A 25,508-nucleotide genomic window follows, 5' to 3' on the forward strand; every position below is an offset into this window, starting at 1 on the left:
CAGGAGGAGGTTTACTCGAGAGTAGGGCTTGAGGATAATTGGCCACTCCCTTAGCCTATTTAAGTTGCACGCAGCTAGTGCTTTCTAGCTGGAAACAACTCGTATTTATTATCAGAGTATTTTGGTTTATCGTATCTTGTTTTCTGGGCTGGTTGCCAACCATTGCCAGTCTTGTTTATTCTTGCTACTTAATAAATTTGATAAGGACTGTTGGTGTGTGTCAATATCCTCGAAAATCCGGAGCTGGGGCAGAACAGTTTTCAGCGCAACAAGCCTGCAAACACTGCCTCTTTTTCAGCGCGAGAAGCCTCCCGCTCTGGCTCGGTTCTGGCTGGCAAAGAGGCTTCTCACGCCGAAAAAGAGGCGGTGGCTGCAGGCTTCTTGCACCAAAAACTACAGGTCAAAAAAGCGGCCTGAAGAAGTCCCGTCGCTGCCATCACCGTCTTGTTCTTTGCACCGCCCACACATGTGCATTCCATTGCCTGCCGGTGCGCGGCCGCATCCCATTGCCAGACCTACCAGGAGAACGGTCTACTATGCTAGAGGGATGGCGTTGCAATGGAACTGCTTGGAAGGCAGCCAGACTGCGGTGTCCCTTTAAGGTACTTTGACGCAGGGAGGAGGGCCCCCCATAAGGAGACAGGCCACAGGAGCTGCCTTTTATGCTGGTTCTGTGGGCGTGGCTTGGTGGGTGTCATGTGACTGAGTGGGTGTGGCCAACTCAATGTCACTCACAGCAAGGTGCCACCCACCAAGCCACGCCCACAGAACCAGTAGCAGAAAAAATTGAATCTCACCACTGTATCTCAGTAAAGAAAAATAAAATCATACATGGTTGCTCTATATAATGACCAAAAGATATAGGAAATGCCTGGGTACTGCAGTAGGAATGATATTGTTTTTATTTAATTGAAGAATTAACGTGTAGAATTGATTTTCCCATTCAGTTATTTAAGGTCCATGAAATAGCAATGAATGAACCAAGAAAGAAAGCTAGGCAAAATGATTGGGAAGTAAACACACAAATGAGATTACCTAGCTACTGCAGGCACTTAAAATGGAATTTAGAAGCATTTTAAAGAAGAAACTGTGATCAATAGGTTATCAGGTTTATTGCAGAGTAACAGAGAAGAGTAATGCTTACTTCTGACTGTTGTTTGTTTTCTTCAGAGATGCACTACAACTTCCCCAGTTCTAACTGCCAACATCACTTTTTCCTTGTCAAAAACTGTACTAAGCAACAAGTTTCACTTTGGATGCCTGCTTTGGCCTCTGCATGTGATGACATGTCAATTTTGAAATTCCCTTAGTCAAGCAAGCATCTATACCCTTTTCTTTGGCTCCAGCTGTCTGGTAATACACCCTGTTTCCTGGCACATTCTACCCCTCAGTTCTACTTTGCAGCAGTATTGCTTAACTACTGAGCTGACAGCAGCAAAAGACCAAATTGATTTTTTTTCAGATATCTAGGTGGGGCAATTCAGTCTTTTCCCCTTTTAATGTATCTAGATCCTCTTTGAATTTTTTTTTTTTGCTTTAAATAAGGAAGTTTGATTAAATATATCTCACATAACCATTCAGCAGATGTTCCCTGAAGTAGGTTTTCTACTGAGATACTGTTACCTTTCAATAACTCAGAGTTTTGCTAGAATGGGAATTACCACAATGAAGTTTTAGTTTGGCATGTAAGGAGACCATCACAATCAGGCATACTGCTGCAAACCAGGTGAACTCCTTTCACTGCTTCTAAGGTCCTAAAAATGGTAATCAGAGCAATATGCTTTACTGAGAATAGCTGAACCCAGAACTTTGCTAAAGTTATAATTAATAAAGAAAGACTTTCAGGCAACTAGGCTGTTTTGCTCCTTCCTTCCTTCCTCCCTTCCACGCTACAGTATTTCAGAATCTTTATTTCTTTGGCAGGAAGCTGCCTTAGTTTTGGATTGTTTTTAATGATTGATATGAAGTAGTTTTAAAGTTTTACTGTTTACTGTTTTCTTACTTAGATCTGCCTAAAGAAATATGTTTTTGGAGATAAACAAGTAATAAAAATTAGATACATACATTAAAAGTGAAAATGCCTTATTGGGCAATTTAATTGGCTTCTTCACTTTTTATCCAACTTTCCCAAACTGATATCCTTCAGATCTGCTGGAAATACAATTCCCAATGTTACCCATCAGTACAGCACAGCACATTTGGAGGGCACCAAGTTGGAGAATGCTACTTAAAATAATCTGGTTATGACAGTCCTGGACAAGCTACGATGGAACACTATGTACATCCTCTTGAGCTGCTGTATGAAAAGTTGGTTGAAAACCAACAAATAATTAAAACACTATTTCTATTATAAGTATTATATTATTGATAACAATAATATTTATATTTCTAACAGAAACCTTAAGTTTTATTGAAAATGTGTTTTCTAGTTAAAGGAGACAAACTAATTCTTTGAGGTTGAATAATTGTAGCCTGGGTGGATACTCTTGTGGGTGGTAGTATGGAAACAAAAGACTTCCATATAACTTCGGGAATTCTGTTTTTCTTTTATTATAGCTTTTGTTTTTCTCCATTTTATGAAGTCATTGTAACACTGCATGCAAACATCCTGAGTATGTTCATAGACATGCTTTAGAGATTACAAGAACGTGTAGAATAGCCACCATGGGTCCTACTCAGCTTGTCACACAGAACCATGGGAAGAAGACAAGTGTTTTTAACATGGAGGAAAAAGTATTTGCACTTTTCCAGAATTCAGAGATTCCCTCTGAACCTATAGGTAAGAGTACATTCTTGTTTTAATTCATATGTTTAGAATGCAGTACAAAATTATCTCTGTGTTAAATCAAATCATGTGATAAGCCTATGTGGCGGAATTCTAGGTACTCCTATGGATTTCATGAAATTTTAAAGTAGTTTCTGCACATTAAAAACAAAACTATCTCCATTCAAGCAATACATTATAGGATAATGGATATAACAATAACTATGGAATATGATATGGATATTGATTATAGAATAACTTTTTGGTCTAGCTTTGAAAAAAGGTAAAGGAAAACCCTGGGAAGAAATGTAGAGGGAAAGAAATTAATGAGAAGGTCTAAAAAGTTTGCAAGGGATGATGGTGTTTGGCTTGGTTTTTCTGAGTTTTGAAAAATGTTGGAAAGAAACATTTCTGTTTCTGGTATGAACCCTAGTCACCTGCTTAAAGTGAATAGTCTGGATTATTTATGATTTCAAAAGTTTATGAAGCTGACTCATGAAACTGTAAAATGTAAATGAAAAGTATGCTGGACTTTGCTTTCAAAAACCCCATGGAGCAAGACCAATAGCTGTATTATCTGAGGAACTATGGGAACTGAAGTCTCTTGAAATTGATTCCCAGAATTCTCTCGCTAATATGGCATCAGACTCAGGGGTGGGTTCTAAATTTTTTTACTACCGGTTCTGTGGGCGTGGCTTATTTTGTGGGCATGGCTTGGTGGGGGGTAATGTGACTGGGTGGGCATGGCCAACTTTCTTTTTTTTTCTTTTTCTTTTAAAAGCATTTTTTCTACAACCTTAAGAGGTTGCGGAAAAAAAGGCTTTTAGAAGCTTCTGACGATCCCAGCTGAGCCGCGCGATCATCAGAGGCTTTTTTTTTTTACTTTTAAAAGCATTTTTTCACCCGAAGAGGTTGTTGAAAAAATGATTTTAAAAGTAAAAAAAAAAAAGTAAAAAAAAAAAAAAGGCCTCTGATGGGGTGGGCGGGGTAAGCGAGCAGCGACCGGGCCAGGGACCGGTTTAGGGGCGTGGCTAGCCAATGTTATTACCGCTTCTCCGAACTACTACAAATTTTTACTACTGGTTCTTGCGAACTGATGCGAACCGGGAGCAACCCACCACTGATCAGACTGGTAAATGCTGTCCTAGTCAGACTGAAAAAAACAATGCTGATCCCTGCTGCCCAACCCACTGAATGTCAGACTTTCTAGAAAGGAAACATGATAATATAAGCTAATTCTATTTTATTGTAAAGCTACATTAACAGAATCGTGCAAGTCTGAACGTATAGATCCCTTGCTGTCTTCTTTAGAGCTTAAAACCTAAGGGGATATCCCTTCTTTGTCCATCTCTGATGCAGCTTCTCTTATATGACTGCTCCTAAGCAACATCTCTACCCCATTTCCCAAAGTCATTCCCACATACCGTTATGTATTACACAGAGACCAAGACAACCGGTTTTGAAAGCTAATATTTTCTTTAGTTACCCATTCTCTGTGTCTGTTACCTTTATATGTGAAACACTCTAGGAGATTTTTATTTCCAGGTCCTCTCAGAATCTAATAGCTGCTGATTCTTTTAAAATAGATATGTAGACAGAAAGGGGAATTGCTTGATTAATTACATATATTGCTCAGCTTGTATCCAATATTCTAGCTTTGTATTTGAAGGGATATTTAATACAATGGATACAGAATTCTTACCCCTGATTATTCCTATACATTCTGAGATGATCTAATTCTTATTCTTAATACTAATTGAATCATCTGCATTATAGTCTCATGGCCCTAGAAATGCATTGAACACCATTGGGTAAATATTATTAGAACAGTATATCCAGAGGTCTTCCTTCACCACAGGTCCTTATGTTCTTTGATTCCACCTACATGTAACGTTTCAGGTTTCTCCCAAGTCAGCATATTATTATGCATGAAAAAACTGTTAGCATGTATACATCATGAGAAGCTCTTCTTCTATCATTTTCAGGTCTTATTTCAGAGTCTTTCCTTTCATCCCTTTTCTCTGCTTTAGAAAATCCTCCGCTGAAAAGGAAGAAGGGGCCAGCCCCCAAGATGCTAGGAAATGAGGTGTGCAGCGTATGTGGGGACAAAGCCTCCGGCTTCCATTACAATGTCCTGAGTTGCGAGGGCTGCAAAGGTTTTTTCCGACGCAGTGTGATCAAAGGGGCCCAATATATCTGCAAGAACAGTGGCAGATGTGAGATGGATACGTACATGCGCCGGAAATGTCAGGAGTGTCGGTTACGCAAGTGCTATGAAGCAGGCATGCGAGAGCAATGTAAGTACCTAGTGTGGAAATATCAAAGATCATTCTGGGGATAGTGCTTTATAGAGACAAAAATGTTTCCTTTAGCTACATTTCATAATAAAACTGTCAGTACTCTCTCTGTCATAGAACCTCAATCACCTAACAAAATAATATATTAAAGCAAGGAGTTTGAATAAAATATGCTTTAATTAAATTATTTAAATTATTTTTATTTGAATTTTTACAAAATGCAAAATATTTAAGTCCATTAATACCTGAACTGTTTATCTCAGGTTAGATTTGGACAATGTTCAAGCTGCTGTTTGTTAGGAGTTTTTTCCAATTATGGTATGCTTTTTTTTGTTTCAAAAGGATTTAGATACTTGCTGTTCTGAAAATTAATTCATTTTTTCACTGAAAAAAAAAAGTGCATTTTATATTGCTACTCTCCTGATCCTTCAAACTCTTTTGACAGGATGTAACTAGATATTTGCATACCTCTTAAAATCCATATTTTATTTTACCAGATAGATTTCCTAAATGTTTCATTCTTTCCAGGCTCAGTATGGGGAAAAACCCCCAAATTGTTCTCTTTGTCAGGTAGCTATGAAGTATGCATGTAAAGTACAATAGCTTCCAAAGTGCCAGGTATTTATCCCTGTTACTAAATGTTAAAACAGCTGAGGTTCAATGTAATAGCAGACTTCATAAGGCAATTGCCACTTCACAGCACTTTTCTTTATAAACACACTTTGCCAGTCACATGATCTAATGCTAACACTGTTCTTAGACATTACAAAATAGAAAGAAAATTTCGGAAAAAAGATCCTGCAAAAGACGCCCCTTCTTTTTATGAACCAGACATGGAATAACTCCACCCAATAATCACAATAGTTTGTGAGTGACTACTGTGCATTCAAAAATACGATAATGTGATTGTATTTTAGCTAAGCCAGTTGCTTACTACTTGACCAATTTATAATTTGAAGTACACCATGAAACTGGAGTCTCACTGTATTTCTTTTACGAAAAAAAATCCTTTTTAAAATTAAAGTACAAATCTTTTGTGGAATAATGCAGACCTAATACCTAATAAATAGGGTAACAAAATAGATTAGTATATTATATTTGAGAGCCAGTTTGGTATAATGGTTAAGGCAGGGGTGTCAAACTCAATTTCATTGAGGGCTACATCAGGGTTGTGTTTGACCTTGGAGGGAGGGCTGGCTGGGATGGGCGTGGCCGGGATGGACGTGGCCAGGATGGGCATGACTAGTGTGGGCATAGTCAGCTTGACATCACTCATGTCGGGGGCACTTGTGGTGGGCAAGTGCTAAGGCAGGACTTCCCTCAGACCCTCCCTCCCTCTCATAATCTCTCTCCTTCCTTCCTTCCTTCCTTCCTTCCTTCCTTCCTTCCTTCCTTCCTTCCTTCCTTCTTCCCTTCTTTTTCCTTCTTTCTTCTTCCTTCCCCTCTTTTCTTATTTTTCCTTGCTCTCTTCCCATCTTTCCTTCCTTTCCTTCTTTTTCTTTTTCTTTCCCCTTTCCTGTCCCTTCTTCGATGCTCAAATTTATTTATTTATTTATTTATTTATTTATTTATTTATTTATTTATTTATTTATTTATTTATTTTTTATACAAAGTCAGCTTATTGCCCCCTCATTTTACCTACCTCGAAAGGATTTGCTAGCTCTCTGACAACGAAAACGGAGCCCAATTTTGCTGGCAGTAGCACTGCAGGCCGGTCCTTTGCTGTGTCCAGGGCGGCCCCACAGGCCAGATCTAAGCACCCCATGGGCTGGATCCGGCCAGCGGGCCTTCAGTTTGACATCCCTGGGTTAAGGCATCAGGCTAGAAACTAGGAGACTGAATTCTAATGCTGCCTTGGGCACAAAGCCAGCTGGGTGATCTTGGGCCACTCATTTTCTCTCAGCCCTACAAAGGAGGCAATGGCTTTTTCAAACTGCTTTTGAAAAACCGTGCAAGAAAACTGCACGGACTTGTCCAGGCAGTCTCCAAGAATGGAACACAATTGAACAGAAAAAAATTATACCCACATAAACAAATTACTATTAGTTTTTATATTAGAATTTAACAGTTCAAACCATCCTAGAATTAGCTTTCTATTTTGGGCAACTGAAATGGCTCCTGTACAAGTTCAATTTCATACTTTTCTTAGATTTTAGATCTTAGACTAATTTATTTAGTAATTCATGATTGTTTCACCAGAATGGGGCTATATCATAGAATCTTCTCCCAAATCATAAAATATTCTTCCTTCAAACATGCTTCTCAATGTATACAATCTTATGACAGGCAAATATAAATATAACCATATTCCTAAGTATCTGGAATCTCTATGCAGCATCGTTACAATCTTCTGTTACTCTTCTTATAGTCAATGTATGCATATATGACTTTAATAATTTTCATTTTTGTCCTTTTAGTTCTTATTTAAATTGATAATGTTATTATAAAATGCCGGTCTAGAATGTAGAATGCTTTCTGTTTGCTATCAGTTTATTACCAGAATCCTTTCTGGCACTTCATTTTACTTGTTCGACCAAATGTTTTTTCTTTGCCATTTGGGCATATTCTGGTTTGAAAGGATATCTTTTCTCTTTCCTTTAAGAGATATATTTGTCTTCTCCTTTTCCCTATTTTTGTGGCTGGGTTTCTCACTGCAAATTATGTTCAATTTAGTCATGGATGAAGTTTAAGGATTTTGCAAAAGTGATTATGTAGTGTAAACTGGTTGGTAGCCATGGTATCATTGATTCCTATCTGTCCTGTGCTCTACATTTAGGTGTTCTCTCTGAAGAGCAAATCCAGCTGAAGAAACTTAAGAAGCAGGAAGATGATCAAGCCCGGATAATAGCTGTGCGTCAGAACCCACCATCTCCTCCAAGCATCCCTCCCAAAATGACACCAGAGCAGCTTGTTATGATAGAAAAACTTGTTGCAGCTCAACAGCAGTGTAATCAACGGTCTTTCACAGATAGGCTCAAAGTGACGGTAAAAGCACAATTATTGTGGGCTGTTAAATAGAAGGAGAAAGCAGACACACACTTCACTAAAGCTTTCTTTTGATTTTGTATAATGAATGGTTAATTTATAGAATAATGCCTCATACTTAATAGACACTGCATTCATGTTGTAATAGTCTCCAGAGTCCCAAGAGGGTCTGAAAGGAGCTTGCTTTTACCTTTCAGTTGCTGCGGCCAAAGAGCTGAAAGAATAGTTGGTGGAAACTTGCTTGTTTTGAAGCGGAATGATTCTGAATTCCTAGTGAAAAAGGATAGTGTAACATGTACTGGAGGGGTTGTATAACATATTAACCAGATACAATACTAGTTTTGTTTAGATCAAACTTGTATGAGAGCTATGAGATAATTAGACTGATTTCAATGGACTTCCTGTTTTTAATTTCTATTCTTATTAAAGTCTTCTTTTCTCTCTCTTTGTGGGTTTGCTATTTAATTGCAGCCATGGCCACAGATTTCAGATCCTCTTCATCGTGAAGCACGACAACAGCGCTTTGCTCATTTCACAGAGCTTGCCATCATTTCTGTGCAGGAAATTGTGGACTTTGCCAAACAGTTGCCAGGTTTCTTGGAACTCACTAGAGAAGACCAAATTGCTCTTTTGAAGACTTCTACAATAGAAGTAAGTACTCTTCCATTTTTCCATGGCTCCTTCTAGATGAGTAGGAGGCATCTGTAGTCAGGATGGTCTTTGCACACCTTAATGTTGTGTACCAGTTGTGCCAATTTGTGGAGTGGAGACTTTGTTTACAGTCACTCATGCCTTGTGGCCTCATTGATTAATGCAATGTGCTCTTTATGTGGCTATCCTTGAAGAGCATTTTGAAACTTCAACTGGTGCATAATTTAGCTGCACAGATAATAAATGGTGACAGATATTTGACACATGTAACACCATTGCTAAGTGAGCTTCATTGGCTACCACGATGCTTCTGTACAATTCAAGCTGCTAGTTATCATACTTATCACTTGAGTTGTCTAAAGGATTATCTTATCCCAGTCATTGCTACCTGTCCAATTCAGTCTGGCAAGTTGGGTGTATTAGGAGCCAGGCAAGGAAAGTCGGTTGGCAGGAAGTAGGAGACATGTCTTTTCTGCTGAAGCCTCTGCCCTCTGGAACATTGTCCCTTCAGAGATTAGGATAAACCTGACTTTGTTGGCATTTCATAAAGTTGTGAAGATCTGGTTATATGTCTGGGCCTAGGGCCCTGAGTACACTAAGGGCTCTGTTTTTTTGGCTTTGTTAACATCTACAGCAATAGTATTACTCGGCAACCATATACATTTATTTTTATATTTTTAAAATTGTTTTTATAATGTATTCTACCTAAAATCAGTTGTGAGATGGGCATCTATAGAAATCAAATAAGTAAATAAATATATCAGCATACACGAGAGTATATGTGCAGTTTCCTTTTGTATCATCTAATGACAAAGGAGACATTTAAATTTTTTTTTAAATTAATGTTTGACTAGAGCAATTTTAGGATCAAAAAGCATTTTAAAAGACACATGCCTAATGAGCAAACTATTAATTTTAAGTTAAAGTTTTCTGATGTTAGCTTTCCAAAGTAGGGAGTATTTTAGAAAACAGGATTTAAACATCAGTTCATTCCTTTATGGCAATTGTCAGCATGCCTTTGTATACCCAAGTGATACCTCTGCTGTGTGAATGGCATTGGTTGCCAGATTACTTCCTTGTGATTCAAAGTGCTAGTTATCATCTATAATACTGTACATGGCATACAGCCCAATTACTGGAGGAGCCATCAATCTTCCATGGTATCTGCCTGACCAATTTTGGCTAAAAAGGTTGGCATGCTTCAGGTTCCTAAAATTAAACAGTGTCATCTATCAGGTTTCTCCTGAGATCTGAATGACTCCCATTCTGTTGGTATTCTGGAAGGCTGTGAGGACATTTCTGCTCTCAGACCTTTTCTTATGGATATTAGAAGTTAGTGGGATATTTTGGAGTTTACTAGTTTTTCTATCTTGTTCTTCTGGTTTTATGTCTGTCTCTTATGTTAACATTTTTATTATTTAGTGTATTGTGAGCTGTCCAGAGTTGGTTAGAGTAAGAAGGCATCAAACTGACCGACTGACTGAATAAATAAACAAATAATTCCCCTGGCTGTTTGAGAGGTTCTGAACCTCTAGATCTTAATGAAATTCCAATTGATGTTAAGGTGACCATAGAAACTAGAATGAAGATTTGATCTGAAACCCCAGTCAGTAGAAACGTAGAATGTGTGGAAAATCACCTTGATATGCAGGAATTGTTATCTAGGCAAAAGAGATTGAGACAAGTTTGGAAGTGACTCAAGCAGAAGCTTTCCTAATTACTGGAGTATAAAAATTTTAGTATTCTTATGCAGTTTTCTAGGTCTGGTCTACCTAGTAGGGTTCACAGGAACAAACTTTGATTGGGATCCTAAAAGGATATCTGGTAGATTGGTACTTTCCTCTTGGCACCTGTATTCTGCAGATCTGGGCAAAATATGTGTTTTGAGAATCAAGGAGGCCTTCTTCAGAAAGATAGCCATGCTTCAGAGAGATGACAGGAAAGCAGAGAATTTTCTCAAATTAATTTTATAAGAAGAGCTCTTACTCATGAAGTTGTCCCTGCATCAGTCCAGAGAAATCCCTAACCTTAGGAGAAACTTAAGTGTAGAAAGGAGTGGAGAGAAAAGAGAGGACAAGAAAAATGTTTTTATATGTTGTGTATTTATTTAATCATTTTATTTCTCATTTTTCTGTACATATTTATCTTCCAATGTAGCTTACAATTTAAATAAATTAAAGCAAAACAAAGCAAAACAGATATATTAAAGGTACTGTACACATTCTTTTTGATAATTTTTGTTATCAAAAAGTATTTATTTCATCACTTATGACATGTGAGTGCAATAACTCTTTAATTGATTTTATTGTCAAATTTATAATTGTGACTGGTTTTGGTATGTGTGTTGTATATGTATATTCAAGGTGATGCTGTTGGAGACATCTAGGCGCTACAATCCAGAAACAGAAAGCATAACTTTTTTGAAAGATTTAAGTTACAATCGGGATGATTTTTCCAAGGCTGGTGAGTTAAGCACATTCCAGAGTATAAAAGAGATTTGTTCTCCCTGTATTATGGATCAATATTATGGCAACTTCTTTTCTAAAACATAAAATCAAAATTCTTTTATGAAAGATTGTAAACTTAATCCTCAACCTGAAATTTGAGGCAAAATTTTTGGAAATAGCAATCAAGTAATACTATAAAAAATAAAGTTAGGGTGGATTAGAAGAGATAATATGGTTTCCTACCAGAACATTTTTGGAGGATATGAAATACTTATCAAAAATGTGAATATTATGTGTATTATACAGGGGTGAAATTCTCTTACCTTATCGCAAATGTGGGGGGTGGGGACAATATACAGAAGCTGTACATATTTCTAAGTCACTTTTTGTTTTTTGTTTTTGTTTTTTTCCCTTCAGGCCTACAAATTGAGTTTATTAATCCCATTTTTGGATTTTCAAAGAGAATGAATGAACTGCATCTCAATGATGCTGAGTATGCACTTTTAATTGCCATCAGCATTTTTTCTGCAGGTAACAAGCTGGGAGGGAGCTGGATCAAAATTGTAAAAAGAGTCTTCAGTCAAGAAGAATCGCATATAATACTTAGTGTCCTAATGTTAGTTCTAAGGAATGCATTTGTCATGGATAATAATTAAGGTTGTGCATTAATGTCCTAGTCATGGAGTAACAAGATTTAGGTTGTTCATGGCTGACCCAAAACATACACATTTTGTCTAAACCCAAAATGTGTGTGTTAAATACAGGTACATATGCCCTGTATACACAACATGTATATTTTCGGCATAGATATTCTAAGGTGGGGAAATTTGGTAGTAGTGCACTGCAGCAGATGAATGATGGTGACAGAATCTTCAGGGAGGAGATGTATGGGTTAGTTGTGTCATGGTGTATTTATATTCAAGGCTAGTGATATCTGCAGGGAGGGATCGAAATAGACAAGATGATGGATATGGTACATATAAAAGTGCTTGGGCTGCAATCATTTTCTTCAAAGTCATCTGTCTTAGAGATGTCTTGTTCATAGCTTAATATTCAGCATATTATTGTTGTCTCTTCATATTTCCTTATTTGCTGTTGAACCAGATGCTTGGCTTTTGCTGTACTGTGCTAATTCTTTCTCAACGACTTTTTCTTAAAAAAATGATAAATCACAGCAGATGGGGAAATTGCATCCTGAAGCGGTTTTTCTCTATGTTATTTCTAAGCTATAAGGTGCTTAGAGAGTTGTAGAATAGATAGGGAAACAGGCACGGCAGTAAGATTTTTGAGTTTAGCCAGAGAGCATTTTGGATTCAGTGACGTATATATTTCTTTAAAAACAAGCAAAGAATTACAAGCTCCTTACGAGCCTTCCATAAGCATGCATTAAACAAAACCATTGGAAAGATGTTTACATACATACAGTATAACCAACATACAGGCTCCATAATGGAGCCGGCATGTTGGTTATACTGTATGTAAACATCTTCCTTCTCCTAGCCTTGTTTTATCCATGCTTATTGTTTTAAAGGGTTTGAAAAATGTTTTAATTGTTGTTTTATTGTATGCCACTAAGAGTTACTTCAGGTGAGATGGGCAGGCATATAAAAATAAATATTTTTTAAAAGTTTAATGCTTTGTTTCCTTAACAGATCGACCAAATGTTCAAGATCAAACTCTGGTAGAAAAGTTGCAGCATACCTATGTAGAAGCCCTTCACTCATATATATGTATTCATAGGCCAAACGTAAGTGTCTTGGCTAGCCTGCGAAAATGACTGTATTGCTAACAGTGCCTGTAAGAAAGAATCTGGTTAAAGCAGAATCTCTTGTAAGTTGGCTATCATGGGCAGCATGATATGGCTGAGTTATTCAACAAATATTTAGCCATATCCTGACTAACAGCTGTTCTACAAATTTTTATGAACCTGAAATTCTTTTAGCTGAACATGCTTTACATTTGAAATTTGGACTATGTAGAGCATTAGATTTGAAAGCAAAAGAGGTGGGTGTATCTATAATGCTTTAAACCAAACACATATTTTGCCTGAATTTGCTGCAGTTGAGCCAGGCTGCTGGACCTCAAAAATTAAGAAGCTACTTTATGAAGTTGCAAATAGGTGCTATTCCAAACTAGCTTTTTGCTTTTAAATCCAAGCAATGTGTTACTCTTGAATATGAACTTTCTATGTGTGGGTGCTACTGCTACTTTGCCATTTTACATGTATTCAGTTCCAGGAACAAAAAGCACAGAGAATGTATGTTTACTCAGAGAATAGACCTTTGTCTAGTGCTTTTGATCATTCTGATATCTTTTAATCAGAGATGCTAAGGGGGATAGTGTTGTTCTATTGAAGCAGTGGGGAGGTGTTTGTTTTTTTACAAAAATGATAGTTGAAGAATTGGAAGTTCATGGAATCTTTGAGGAGCAAATATTAATATTAAAAAACCTAGTACCATGCTTCCACATGACTACATTTTCTATAATTTATTTAGAATAAGTTATTCTGTATTGATAGCATAGAATTTGAAGCTGTTGAGCTAGTCCACAATGTTATTTTGCTACTCTATGCTTTAAAATGTTATTACCCTTATGGTAGGCAAATGGTTTTTAATCTTATTCCTCATGAGAAAAGTAAGACAGAGGAACAGAATTTTGATCATTCTGATATCTTTGTCTATTTGTGTATGATCTTATAGGATCATCTAATGTTCCCACGGATGTTAATGAAACTGGTCAGCCTTCGGACTTTAAGTAGTGTTCATTCTGAACAAGTGTTTGCTCTTCGGCTACAGGACAAAAAGCTACCACCACTTCTTTCAGAGATCTGGGATGTCAATGAATGAGTATACTATCTAAGGACAGTGAGCGATTACACTGATTATCTTTTGCAAATAAAAACTATTCTCCTTTATCAAAAGCATTGAAGCAATGCAGAAGACTGTGATTTCTTTGCTCGGATGAAATATATACAGTATATAAAAAACAAATGAGAAGGATGAAATGATGTTTTAGTCACTATTTTCCAAAAATGGAACTGAAAGACTTAACACAGAAGAGTAAAAGAATACACTCTAATAATTTTTCAGGTGGTTTTCTTTAATGAGGACCCGGTTTGTGGGGACAATAAGCCGACTTTGTATAAAAAAGAACACCGCTTGGGTGGGGGGGCCGAAAGCCCTACTAAGCAGGTATATACAAAAGTATGAAGGCTATTGCTTAACGCATTGTAAGCTGCCCTGAGTCTCCGGAAAAGGGTGGCATATAAATTGAACCAATAAATAAATAAACAATAAATAAATAAAAAAAACCCTTTTTTCATATTTAATTTCAAGGCCACCATCCAGACGTATAGAATCTTCTTGGGAATTTTAGAGGCAAGCTTCCTTGTGTATCTTTTCTTTTTTGATCCCCTAGGTTGTATGTAGCTAAAATATGTTAACATTCAAAACAATTAATAGAGAGCTGGATAGACTGTATGTAGCTTAGGTGCCTTTTTGTGGACTTTTCAGAAGCATCACTTTGGATATACTGTAGTTATACTATTGAAATCTCTTAGGACTTTTTGTAATATTTCTGTTCTCCATTCCACGATCAGAAATACAGCCATTGCTGATATATACTGATACAATAACAAGGAAGACATGATTTTTATTATATGAAACTCCTTTGAATATGGAGATGTGCATCACACATCCATATAATCTAGATGATTGCCGCTCAATATGTTTTCTATACAGTACAAAATGTACTATATTGGATTATTACAAAGTACATATAAGATTACCACCTTTCTCTTTTATTCATCTGTGCATTAAGAGACAAATCTAAATAATGGCCAATTATGGTTAAACATTTTCTTATCTCCCCTCTACTAGTTCTTTACTTCAAATTTTCCCCTTCTCTGACAAAACATTTAGATGGAAATAGAGGTTGGTATCTGCTGTAAATCACTTTGCCAGAAATGATGATGCATACATCATGATGCAGTCCTGGCCTTTCATAGTTGGTCCCAATGTTGGATAGTACTTAAATCGTATGTTTTGCATCATATCATGATACATCTATTGTCAATTGCCTCCCTGGATGGATGCCTATAGTGGGAAATTTTTTAAATGCTGCCTTTGGATAACTTCAGGAAGGAAAAGAACCCAGTTTATGTTTATGATTCAAATTTTTTTGTGTACTGAGGATGTGATGGCCAAGTTTATATCCTTCCATCCCTAATTAAACATGTTCAATTGTTTCATGATGGCCCATATATTCACAAAGAGTTTAGTGTTTACAGCCTAAACCTCAGGAATGAGTGGAGTTTAACTTATTGATGCAAGTGGATTTAGGCATAAATATGCTTTCCTAGAAATAGTTGCTAATGGAATAAATAACTTGAAAAGTATACACCAACACTTGCCAGGATATCTGATAGCAGAAATTATATCTGACATTTATCGGTACACTAATAGTGCTTGCTTCTTTCAGCATTTAAATTGGCTTTCTTTGCAGAGGTGTTAGAAATTAGGTCCTTGAAATAGTATAATTACTATGTAGCAAGTGCCCTATTTGTGGTGTCAGCTTTATGACTATTTTGCACATGAGATTACTCTGCTTGTATTGGCCTTAACCTGAGAAAGCACATATATAACAATTTACCATGTTGTAATGACCCTTTGCAATTACCGAACTTCTTGGGTTTAATCCCACATTTTCTAATCACCACTTCTCAAAAAATGTAATTTTATGTAAAAGAATAAAATCTAATAAGAAAAAACTGTCTGGTACTTAATGCATCCACATTTATTCTTCTACTGAAAATGCACATACGAATTTAACGTCATCAAGACTTACGAATGGTCAGAATTTTTTTTTTTTTTAAAAAAAGACTTATGAATGGACAGAAATGCAATCTTTCCCCATTTTTTTTAAAAAAATATGTGTTGTAACTTAAGATCTTAGTCATCTAACTCTGTTAAAGTGGCTTATTTTTAGAAAAAAAAAGAACGTTCCCTCGAAATTTGGCCGTGAGAAACAGCTCCTCTTTTGGAACGTAGTGTCCTATTTGCAATAGTGGCGAATAGCGAGGGTCCTCCTATTCTGCGGTAGGATTTGGCCTTTCTGAATTTTATACCGCAATTGGGAGTAGAGGGAGGCGAGGCACGTATTTTATTATTAAGAACATACCTGTGGACGGGGCTGGCGCCTCTGCTCGGCCTTGGGATGCGCTGGCCTTGGTACTCGAGCCCCTGATGGTGACGCCCCTTCCCGCCCTTTCGGGCTTCGCGCTTTCCCCCCCGTGCTCGGCTCCGTCCCCTCAGAACGGCTTAATGGTCCGTTCCCAACGTCCAGTGCCGGCCCTCTTTTTCCGCCTCTCGGTTCGCTCCTCCCCCGTGCTGTTGATGCGGAACTGGCCGCCTGCCTGCCTGCCTGCGTGAAGGGAGAGGACGCGGCTTCCGCTGACAGGTAAAGGCGAGCAGGCCGCGTTTAATGGCTGCAGGAAGCGTCGCCGGGCCGCTTGCCTTCGCCCGCTCTGTGACATATGCGGCGGAGGGGTTGAGGGCGGCCGGGAAGGACGGCGAGGGTAAGGGGACGAGGAGAGCCCGTGGGGGCGGATGGGCTTGGGATGGGGAGCCCGTGCTTGAGGAGGGACCGCGGGAAGCCGGTCCGTCCAGGGAAGGCTCTGCGCGGCTTAAGGAAGACGGCGGGGACTCGGGCAGCCAAGGCTGGAGGTTTGGCGTGGTGGTTGGGTGACGAAGCGCGGATGTCGCAGCAGCAGGGAGGCACGAGGATGGGAGTGCAAGTTCAAAGATGGAAAGGGGGGCGGCTGCAACGGCTGACGCAGGGGAGGTTGTCGCGTGGGGCTGGGAGGTGTGTGGATTAAGCGTTTGCAGGAGTGCTTGTGTGGGGAAACTGGGAGCGAGAGCGCCTGGGCCGTGGAAAGCTGCAACAATAGGTTGTGAGAGGTATGTGCTGTGGAAGGACTGTGTGTGTGAGAGAGGGTGGGGGGGAGAGAGACAGAGACAGACAGACAGACAGACTGGTATTCTATCATCATCATCATCATCATCATCATCATCATCATCATCATCATCATCCCTTGGCATGCAAGCTTTATCTGGATTTTGTGTTGTCACACACCATACAAACCTTCATGCTGAATGTGCGCAGGACAAACTCCTTCCTTGATCCCAGTAGCCTTCAAAAGCTGCGCATCATCCATTGCAATTGTTTTCCTAAATTCTCTCTGTGGTCTTGCCCGGAGACCCAGGTTAGGCTAGGATGAAATTTAGTTTGGGCAGGGTGTTTATATACACCAGCTAGTATGACTAGATAATGGTTCGTTTTGTTGTGCAGATTGAAGCAGTTGGTTTGATTAAATAAACCGTTGGTTTGAGGGTAATGTGTGCAAAAGCTGGTTGATCAGGATCATGGATAGGAGAATTTACCAAAAATCACACCTTGAAAATAACATTACTTTTTCGGTAGATATGTTTTTGGTCCCACAGTCTCAGCATATTCTTTTGGAAGGTTTTGTTATTCTAGAGGTCCTTGGATCTTCTCAGGTTTCATATTTAGGAACTTGAAAAATGTGCTATACCATGCACAAAATTTGGGGGACTGATCTCACTTGCATATGGAGGCTGTAGTTTGTACAGCTGGAAAATTACAGAATGTTTACTACGGAATAATGTTGTTTCCTCAGGGTTAAAGCAATCTGGAAAAGGAAAAAAACATATTTGAAAGTAAATGCTATTGACAAGTTAGTCCTGAATTGATGCACAGAGAACTAGATCTCTAACATGCATAGCTGCATCAATATATTTTACTTTTTTTGAATGTGTCATATAAAGTTATTTGACAAATAGTTACTGTATCTGGAACTGTAGTAGGATTTTTTAAAGCGTATCAAAACTTCAGTGGAAAAATGTTTTCACTGTATTTATTACTCACTGATTTTTTAGAATAAAATGTTGGAGCATTTAAAAAAATATTTAGATTGTAATGTTTTTAATCAACTTCTGAATAGAATCTTGGGAGGATTTAGTTATTTAGTAATTCATCTTGTATCAACGAATTCTGGAAAATTTAGTGTGATAAATATTATTTATCAAAGTTTATTTTAACTGTATAAAAATATCTTAGTATCCTTTTTGATTTGCCAGTTACTTTTTGATTTGCATCTGTTAAACTTATATTGGTAATTTTTTCTTCCATTTTATTTTCAATAACAATATTCAGTTATATAATAAATGATGAAACCCTCAAATGTGCATAATATCCATTGTGGAAATTTTTAGATTCTGGAAAACTGGTGAATCTTTAATAGATTTTCCACAACTGAGACAGTCTTTTTAAATAGCTTTGAAAATAGCCTTTCTGGGGTATCAATACTTTTAATTTTTACAGGTTCAAATTAAAGCCTTTCATTATTGCATTAAAATAATAAATAATAGCACACAGAAGTTAAGACCAGCTGCCTGCAATTACTGCAGGGTTCGAATCTCGCCAAGGCTCAAGGTTGACTCAGCCTTCCATCCTTTCTAAGGTAGGTAAATTGAGGACCCAGTTGTGGGGGCAATAAGCTGACTTTGTATAAATATACAAAAGGATGAAGGCTATTGCTGAGCACATTGTAAGCCGCCCTGAGTCTTCGGAGAAGGGCGGCATATAAATCAAATTTAAAAAAAAAAAAAGTTTGCATTCTTAATATTTAATTTAAGATTTGTATATTTTAGTTTCCACTGCTATCTTTATAAGTAGACAGATATATATCTTGGAAAGAATAATTTTATTTATTACCTATTTACTTACTTCAAGCAAAATATATACATATAGTTTCTGTATAATTTGAAAATGCTAATTAAGAATACATCACCTTTTCTAAAAACAACATTAAAAAAAACAACCAAAGAAATTTCTGTATAGGGGATTGTGAAAAGAAGTTATATGTATTTTAGGAATGGATTTTCATGTATTATTTACACTAATTGTTGTAATGCAAATGCACACTGGTGCTGCTTTGTAACAATTTATTTATTTTACTATCCAAGAATTTGTATGTTTTATCTGCGGTTAAATAGAAGTTGAGATCTGCATTTACATAGTAGGAAAACATTTAGTATCAGGAAACTCATCCCTGTGAATATCATTATATGAACATTTAGATGTTTAATGTTACGCAGAATTACATAAATATGGAGCATATTTATGTATACCTAAGAATATGCAAAGGTACTGTAGAAGTCAGATACAAATAGAGCCTTGGAATTCCCTTATCACCAAGAGAGACAGGCAACTGAAAGCATTTTGGCCTACATACCATATAGTTTTTATAATCCTATTTCCAATTATGGGATTAGCTACTGTGGCCATTTCCAAGCTGCTTTGGATTTATTTTGTTTGCTTCAATTAGTTGTATATAGGCTGCTTTTAGCTGCTTTTATGGTTTTAGTCAGATGCAGTAGATCATTTGCTTGAAACAACTGATTCAGCTGTTTCAGCTTGTATGCATTCCTTTAATTGAGATAAATGTGTTCAAAATAAGACAAAACTCTCTCTCTCTGTGTGTGTGTGTGTGTGTATGATTTTCATTGTAAATGTCATGAGAATATATTTTCTTTATAGTATAAAATACAAAGAAGTTGCAGAACTTTAAAGTCTTCTGAATATATCAAAGAATTGTTCCATAAAATCCATGTAAATTACGGTAAATTGTTCAATTGTTCAAAAGACAGTAGTCTGCTGACAAGTCATCACTTCTTAACTCTGATCTGGTTGTATTAAGTAACTGTTTTTATCAGTTACCACTTATATGTCAGCTGATATGCCTTTTCCTAGAGACTAATGGATTAATGTATCAGGCTATTATATCCCACCAATGGAATATAATATTTCTGGAATACCATATATCCTTCAGCCTAGCCTCATTATAATGTTTTTCCTCACAATTGGTTTCTACTGCTTTATAATTATTTGGAGAGGGACAGTTACAATTTCTGTATAGTGCCAACACAGTGTGTTTCAAAGTTATAGTATTATTTCATTTCTGAGCTGTGAAGATATAAGCAAGGAAAATCAAGTGGGAGTGTTATGTAGGCATTAAAAAGGGAATGGAATTGACCATAGTAAATTAAAATAAAGTTAATTGATGAAAATGGCTTCTTCCTCACATCTGAAAGGGCTCCAGTGGATATCATGCTTAGGGTTATTTCTACTGTAGATGTCTTTGTAATCTCCACAATAGTGGGAACTGCTCTTGAAAGATTTCTGAATTTCGTTGTGAGTAAAATGTGACACTGTTGCATCATACATAAAGAATAACAAGGGGGGGGGGATATAAGCCACCCAGAGTCGCTGGATAGTGAGATGGGTGGCACATAAATTTAATAAATAAAAATATGGATGGCATATAAATTTAATACATAAAAATATAAGGCTAATATTAATTAACTGTATTGGTTACTATTATGCCTCAAATCTAAATGTAGGATGCTTGTCATTGCTTTCAAAGGCATCTACAGCCTAAGGATTTATCTCTTCAAGTATTAGGAAGAATAAGATTTTAACAACTTTCCCACAAGTCTTTGTTATTGATTGTGCTGTCTGAAGCCATCTAGAGAGAACAGATAGCTACCTTGGCGATAGAGTCAAGGCAAGATAAGAATAATTTGAGACAGAGTAAGTTGTCTATGTATATGCAATTCGTATCAGAATGGAAGATCACTTAAAATTTAAGCCAAAGGAAAAATAATTAGAGAGATATTATAAATGCACAACTGCCTAATTCCCTTCTTTAATTAGGATTACCCAATCTTATGCAGCGAATTTTGTTTGTTTGATCTTTTCCCCTCAACAAACATGAGTATTTGGCACACTTGCATATATGTGGGCATGCAAGTTTGCATTTAATACATAGTGGAAAAGATTACATTACAAAAAACAGATCCAGAACGAAAGTGGATATTGAATTGAAATGAATTAAAATGAATGAATATTGATTAAAATTATTTGCTTGTGATTTTTAAAAATTAAATACTTTATTTGATACATAAATTCATCAGTTTATTGTATAAAACTATCTGAACTACAGTACTTGGAAACATTTCAGTATTTATCCTGTAATAAATCCCACTATATTCAATCATTCTTATTTCTAGGTTAGTCTATTTATAACTTCTATTTGATGAACTTGATAAACCCACCTTCTCTTCGGGGAGTATGCTATCTCCACTTTCTTTTCATTTCCTTCCATGTACAAGTTCAAGTCCCACCTTAGCCATGAAAGCCAATTGAGTGACTTTGAGCCAGTCACTTGCTCTCTCTCAGCTCAACTTACCTCACAAGGTTGTTGCTTTGGTGAAAATAGGAGGAGGAAGATGTGATGGATATATTTGCCACCTTGGGTTGTTTGTAAAAATAATAAAATATAGGGCAATTGTCTGAAATGAAGACTCATTTTCTCTATCAAGATATCCTATCAGTTGATGATCCTGATTTTCCAGAATCCTGGAAATAAGCTTTCCAATGCAAACATTCAAAACCTGATATAATATAAAGTGATAAGAGCAGGGATGGTGTGCTTTGTCATTCATTTTTGGTTTTCCCTTTTCTCCCTTGCAGCCAGTGTGAACATTTTGGCTATTCAATCACTTTCAGCATGTTAATCTTTTACATATTCTCAATGAGTGTAAATAGGCTGCCTTCCCAAATAATTATTTGGAGAGGGGGCAACCTCATGCTTCTTTCAAGTAAATATGGTATGTAGTTTCAAAGGCATGCTGCAATAAATCCTAGAAACACAAATGGATGTTTCCAAAATATTGCAGAACAAGGACAAAAAGGCATTTGGATACAATGATAAAAGCTATGATAGTTTCCATAAAACTATTCAGTTTTCCTGAATATATTTTAATATGCCCTTTAAAGTCTTGATTACACACCATAAAATTATATTTCCTTTTTTTCTGCATGCATCTCCTAGTTAGTAGCTACAGGCAATAATACATTGGCTTGAAGAGTAGACTTACATAAAATATCATGAGCATTGGGACAAAACCAGGCAATGGTAATATATCAAATTAAAAATGAATGTTTTGAATATTAGCCTCTGAAAAAGCACAGTAATAAATATTGGAAGAATGTTGAAAAATATAGTAAGACTGCAGATGTAGCTGAAAAATGTTGACATACAGATGTATATATTTTATCAATAAAAGCAACATATAATAGATGTAAAATGTGCATAAAAATAAATAGAATACTAAGAATGATTCAGCATTTAGTTAAACAAAAATTATTTTGGCTGTTTTATTTAGATAGATAGATAGATAGATAGATAGATAGATAGATAGATAGATAGATAGATAGTTTATGTAATATTAAAGGTGTATTGATTCAGTTGATTAATTTATATATCTTGGTAGATGGGGAAATTTTAAGACATGAAAATGCTGGTATAATGAGAGAATTGTTTATGATGAGAAATGAATATTTGTCAAATAAAGCAAAAATAGCTATGTATAAGGGCATGCTTCTGTCAACTTTGTTATATAATAGTAAGAGTTTGGCATATCAGGAAAGACATAAAACGAATACAGTGCTAATAAGTTATTCAAGGTATGTGTGACGCAGCAAAAAGATGCAGAGTTAAGAACGAATAGGTATTGAATGAATATGGATTGAAAATAAAAGTGAATTACTGGTATGAAAAATAAATGTTGATGTGTTGTGGTCATATAGACAGAATGAGTGATTAAATTGCAAAAACATATACAAAGGAATGATCTCAATGAAAGAAGAAGACCAGGAAAACCATAATTAGGTGGAGTTGATGAGACCTTAAAAAAAAAAAAGGTAAGAAATTTAAAGAAGGGGGTGCAGTGGCTCAGTAGTTAAAAACGTTGACCTTGTCAGCTGGAGAGACCTGAGTTCTGCATGATAGGGTGAGTTCCTGTTTTTGCCCCAGATCCTGCCCATCTAGCAGACCAAAAGCATGCAAATGTGAATAGATAAATAGGTAACACTTTGACTACACCTTGTAGTCATGCTGGCTATATGACCATGGAAATGTTTTCAGGCAACACTGGCTTCCTTGGCTTAGAAAGGTGATGAGCACCATCCCCTAGAATCGGACATGACTGGACAGTGGAAACCATTACCATTACCTAGGAAATTTTAAAAACAATTGGTATATGAATATAATGGAAGCAAATATGATTTAAAAAGACAGGAAGAGTGACGTCATATGCAGCTGAAGAATGTTAACAATGGATAGTGACATCACGGGGTTCTGCTGACTACTAGTCAATTATTCTATTAGCTCATTCTCTTCTCCCTCCACTTTATTATTTTTTATTATCTAATTATTTTGTCAACAAGTACAAGGAAACAAGTATCAGTATAGACATATACATGGACACATGAAAAAATGGCACAAATAAATGGATATAAATAAGCAAAACATAGCCATAAACACATAAAATGAGTACATATAAATGGGGACAGTAGGCCTGGGACGGTAGGCACGCTGGTGCGCTTATGCACGCCCCCTTAGGGACCGCTTAAGAAACATGTAAGGTCCACGGTAGACAGTTTAAGGTAAAAGGTATGGGGCTTAGAGAAACTAACAACAGGATCAGGTAGAGTGTTCCAGACATTTACTGCTCTATTGCTGAAGTCGTATTTTCTGCAATCAAGATTAGAGCAGATTACATTTAGTTTGTATCTATTGATAGCCCTTGTGTTATTGTGGTTGTAGTTAAAGTAGTCATTAACAGGTAGGACATTATGGTAGATAATCTTGTGTACTAAGCTTGGGTCGGAACATCAACGGCATAGTTCAAGATTATCCAGGCCTAAAATTTCAAGCCTGGTGATATAAGGAATTTTATTGCGAGCAGAGGAGTTGCGTACTCTTCTTGTAAAATACCTCTGGACCCACTCTAATGTATTAATGTCTGAAATACAGTGTGGGTTCCAGGCAGGTGAGCAGTATTCAAGGATAGGTCTGGCAAAGGTTTTGTATGCTCTAGTTAGAAGTATAGCATTACCAGAGGGAAAACTTCGTAAAATAAAGTTGCAACTCTTAATGCCTTTTTAGCAATCTGCACAATGGAGATTTTTGAAGTTAAACCCATGCAACTGAGATTTAATGCAAATGCAAATAAAAAATTTGAAAAATAAACTCACAGTGGTATTTAATTAAGGTAAGGGCCATGGCTTTCTATCAGGTAGAGCAATTAGATTTTCTTCCCACTTTGTATTTCTACACAGACCCAAGAAGGTTAGATAAGGAATGCATTACCTAGAATTAGAAGGCCATATAGAGCAGACGTTTTCCATATAAGAACACCCAAGCATCTACCCCTTATTTATATTAGTCCCAAGTATGAATTTTGAGTCTCTTCTTCCAACTATTTCAAGTCCATCTCTGTGACAACTTTTAAGAGTTTTTGCCATTTGTCACTTGTCTAGTGAATGACTTTCTCAGACTCCCATCTCATCAGCTTCAATTCTTACAATAAGAATTTCCACTTGTTGGTTGACAACAATTAACTATTTAAAGTGGCCTCATCCACTTTTCATCAATAACAATTCTTATTTTTCATTAGTAAAAATTCTTATGTGACAGTGTCATGCTTATTAGCTTTTCAGCCTAGGGAGCCTAACTTTTGTGTCTGATTCATTTTTATAATTTATCTTTTTAATAGACTTCAGAAAACTGAAGGTTTCCCTTTACTACGGCATCAGTGGGGGAATGTAGGGCCAACAAAGCTGTGGGAAAATGGATGAGGCAAATTGAAGCAGAGGCAAGAACAGCTGGGCAGGAGAAGCATGAGGTCCTCACCTAATGACCATGTGACCCTCCCTTAATGGCCATTGGTAAATGGTGCAGTCATGTGATGCTTCACCTAACAACTGCTTTGCTTAGTGATAGAAATTCCTGTCCCAATTAGGGTTGTTAAGCCAAGATGATCTGTAACTGCATTATATCCCTGTTTCTCAGCATAGTGCAATAACTCTCATATATTCTACGCTAAGGGTGTCAAACTTGCGGCTCGCGGTCTGGATGCATTACGTGCTGGCCTCACCCGGTTTAGCGAAGGGGAAAAAAAGTGGCAATACGTCATGTGACACTGCCATCATGATACGAGCTTGACACCCCTGTTCTACACTATTTAAATACCAGTAGACAACCCATGAGTCATTGTTTCAGAGATATTTCCTTAAGTGAAAAACAGAATGATCATGGGCAGGAAAAAAAGCAATGGGAACAGGAGCAACTTCCAAATTTTTGCTGGCTTCCCCATTGATATTCCTTGTAGGAAGCTGGCAGGGTGTACTGGAAATGATGACTGTAGCTTATCACAG

The 25,508-nt window shown here is 36.9% G+C and overlaps 1 protein-coding gene across 2 annotated transcripts; it reads left to right on the forward strand.

The window, feature by feature from the left end:
* The first annotated feature begins 2,595 nt into the window (after positions 1-2,595).
* NR1H3 (nuclear receptor subfamily 1 group H member 3) lies at positions 2,596-14,978 on the forward strand. 2 transcript variants are annotated; one of them, XM_070931239.1, is made up of 8 exons: positions 2,596-2,779; positions 4,795-5,061; positions 7,838-8,046; positions 8,518-8,697; positions 11,061-11,160; positions 11,562-11,675; positions 12,797-12,891; positions 13,844-14,978. In XM_070931239.1, the coding sequence occupies exons 1-8, from the start codon at positions 2,665-2,667 to the stop codon at positions 13,988-13,990; spliced, it is 1,227 nt and encodes a 408-aa protein (XP_070787340.1). In that variant the 5' UTR covers positions 2,596-2,664; the 3' UTR covers positions 13,991-14,978. The 2 variants fall into 2 exon arrangements, with proteins under 2 accessions (XP_070787340.1, XP_070787341.1); XM_070931240.1 differs by lacking the exon at positions 11,562-11,675.
* Positions 14,979-25,508: the final 10,530 nt, after the last annotated feature.

The sequence above is a fragment of the Pituophis catenifer genome, unplaced genomic scaffold (assembly GCF_029215685.1).
Source record: "Pituophis catenifer annectens isolate HBS135680 unplaced genomic scaffold, rPitCat1.0.hap2 SCAF_1, whole genome shotgun sequence".
Taxonomy (NCBI): domain Eukaryota; kingdom Metazoa; phylum Chordata; class Lepidosauria; order Squamata; family Colubridae; genus Pituophis; species Pituophis catenifer.

Coding starts and splice junctions, on each gene's coding strand:
- NR1H3 (XM_070931239.1), top strand. CDS start 2,665: ATGGGTCCTACTCAGCTTGTCACACAGAACCATGGGAAGAAGACAAGT. Junction 8,698..11,060: donor TGAAGACTTCTACAATAGAA/GTAAGTACTCTT, acceptor TGTATATTCAAG/GTGATGCTGTTGGAGACATC. Junction 12,892..13,843: donor TATGTATTCATAGGCCAAAC/GTAAGTGTCTTG, acceptor ATGATCTTATAG/GATCATCTAATGTTCCCACG.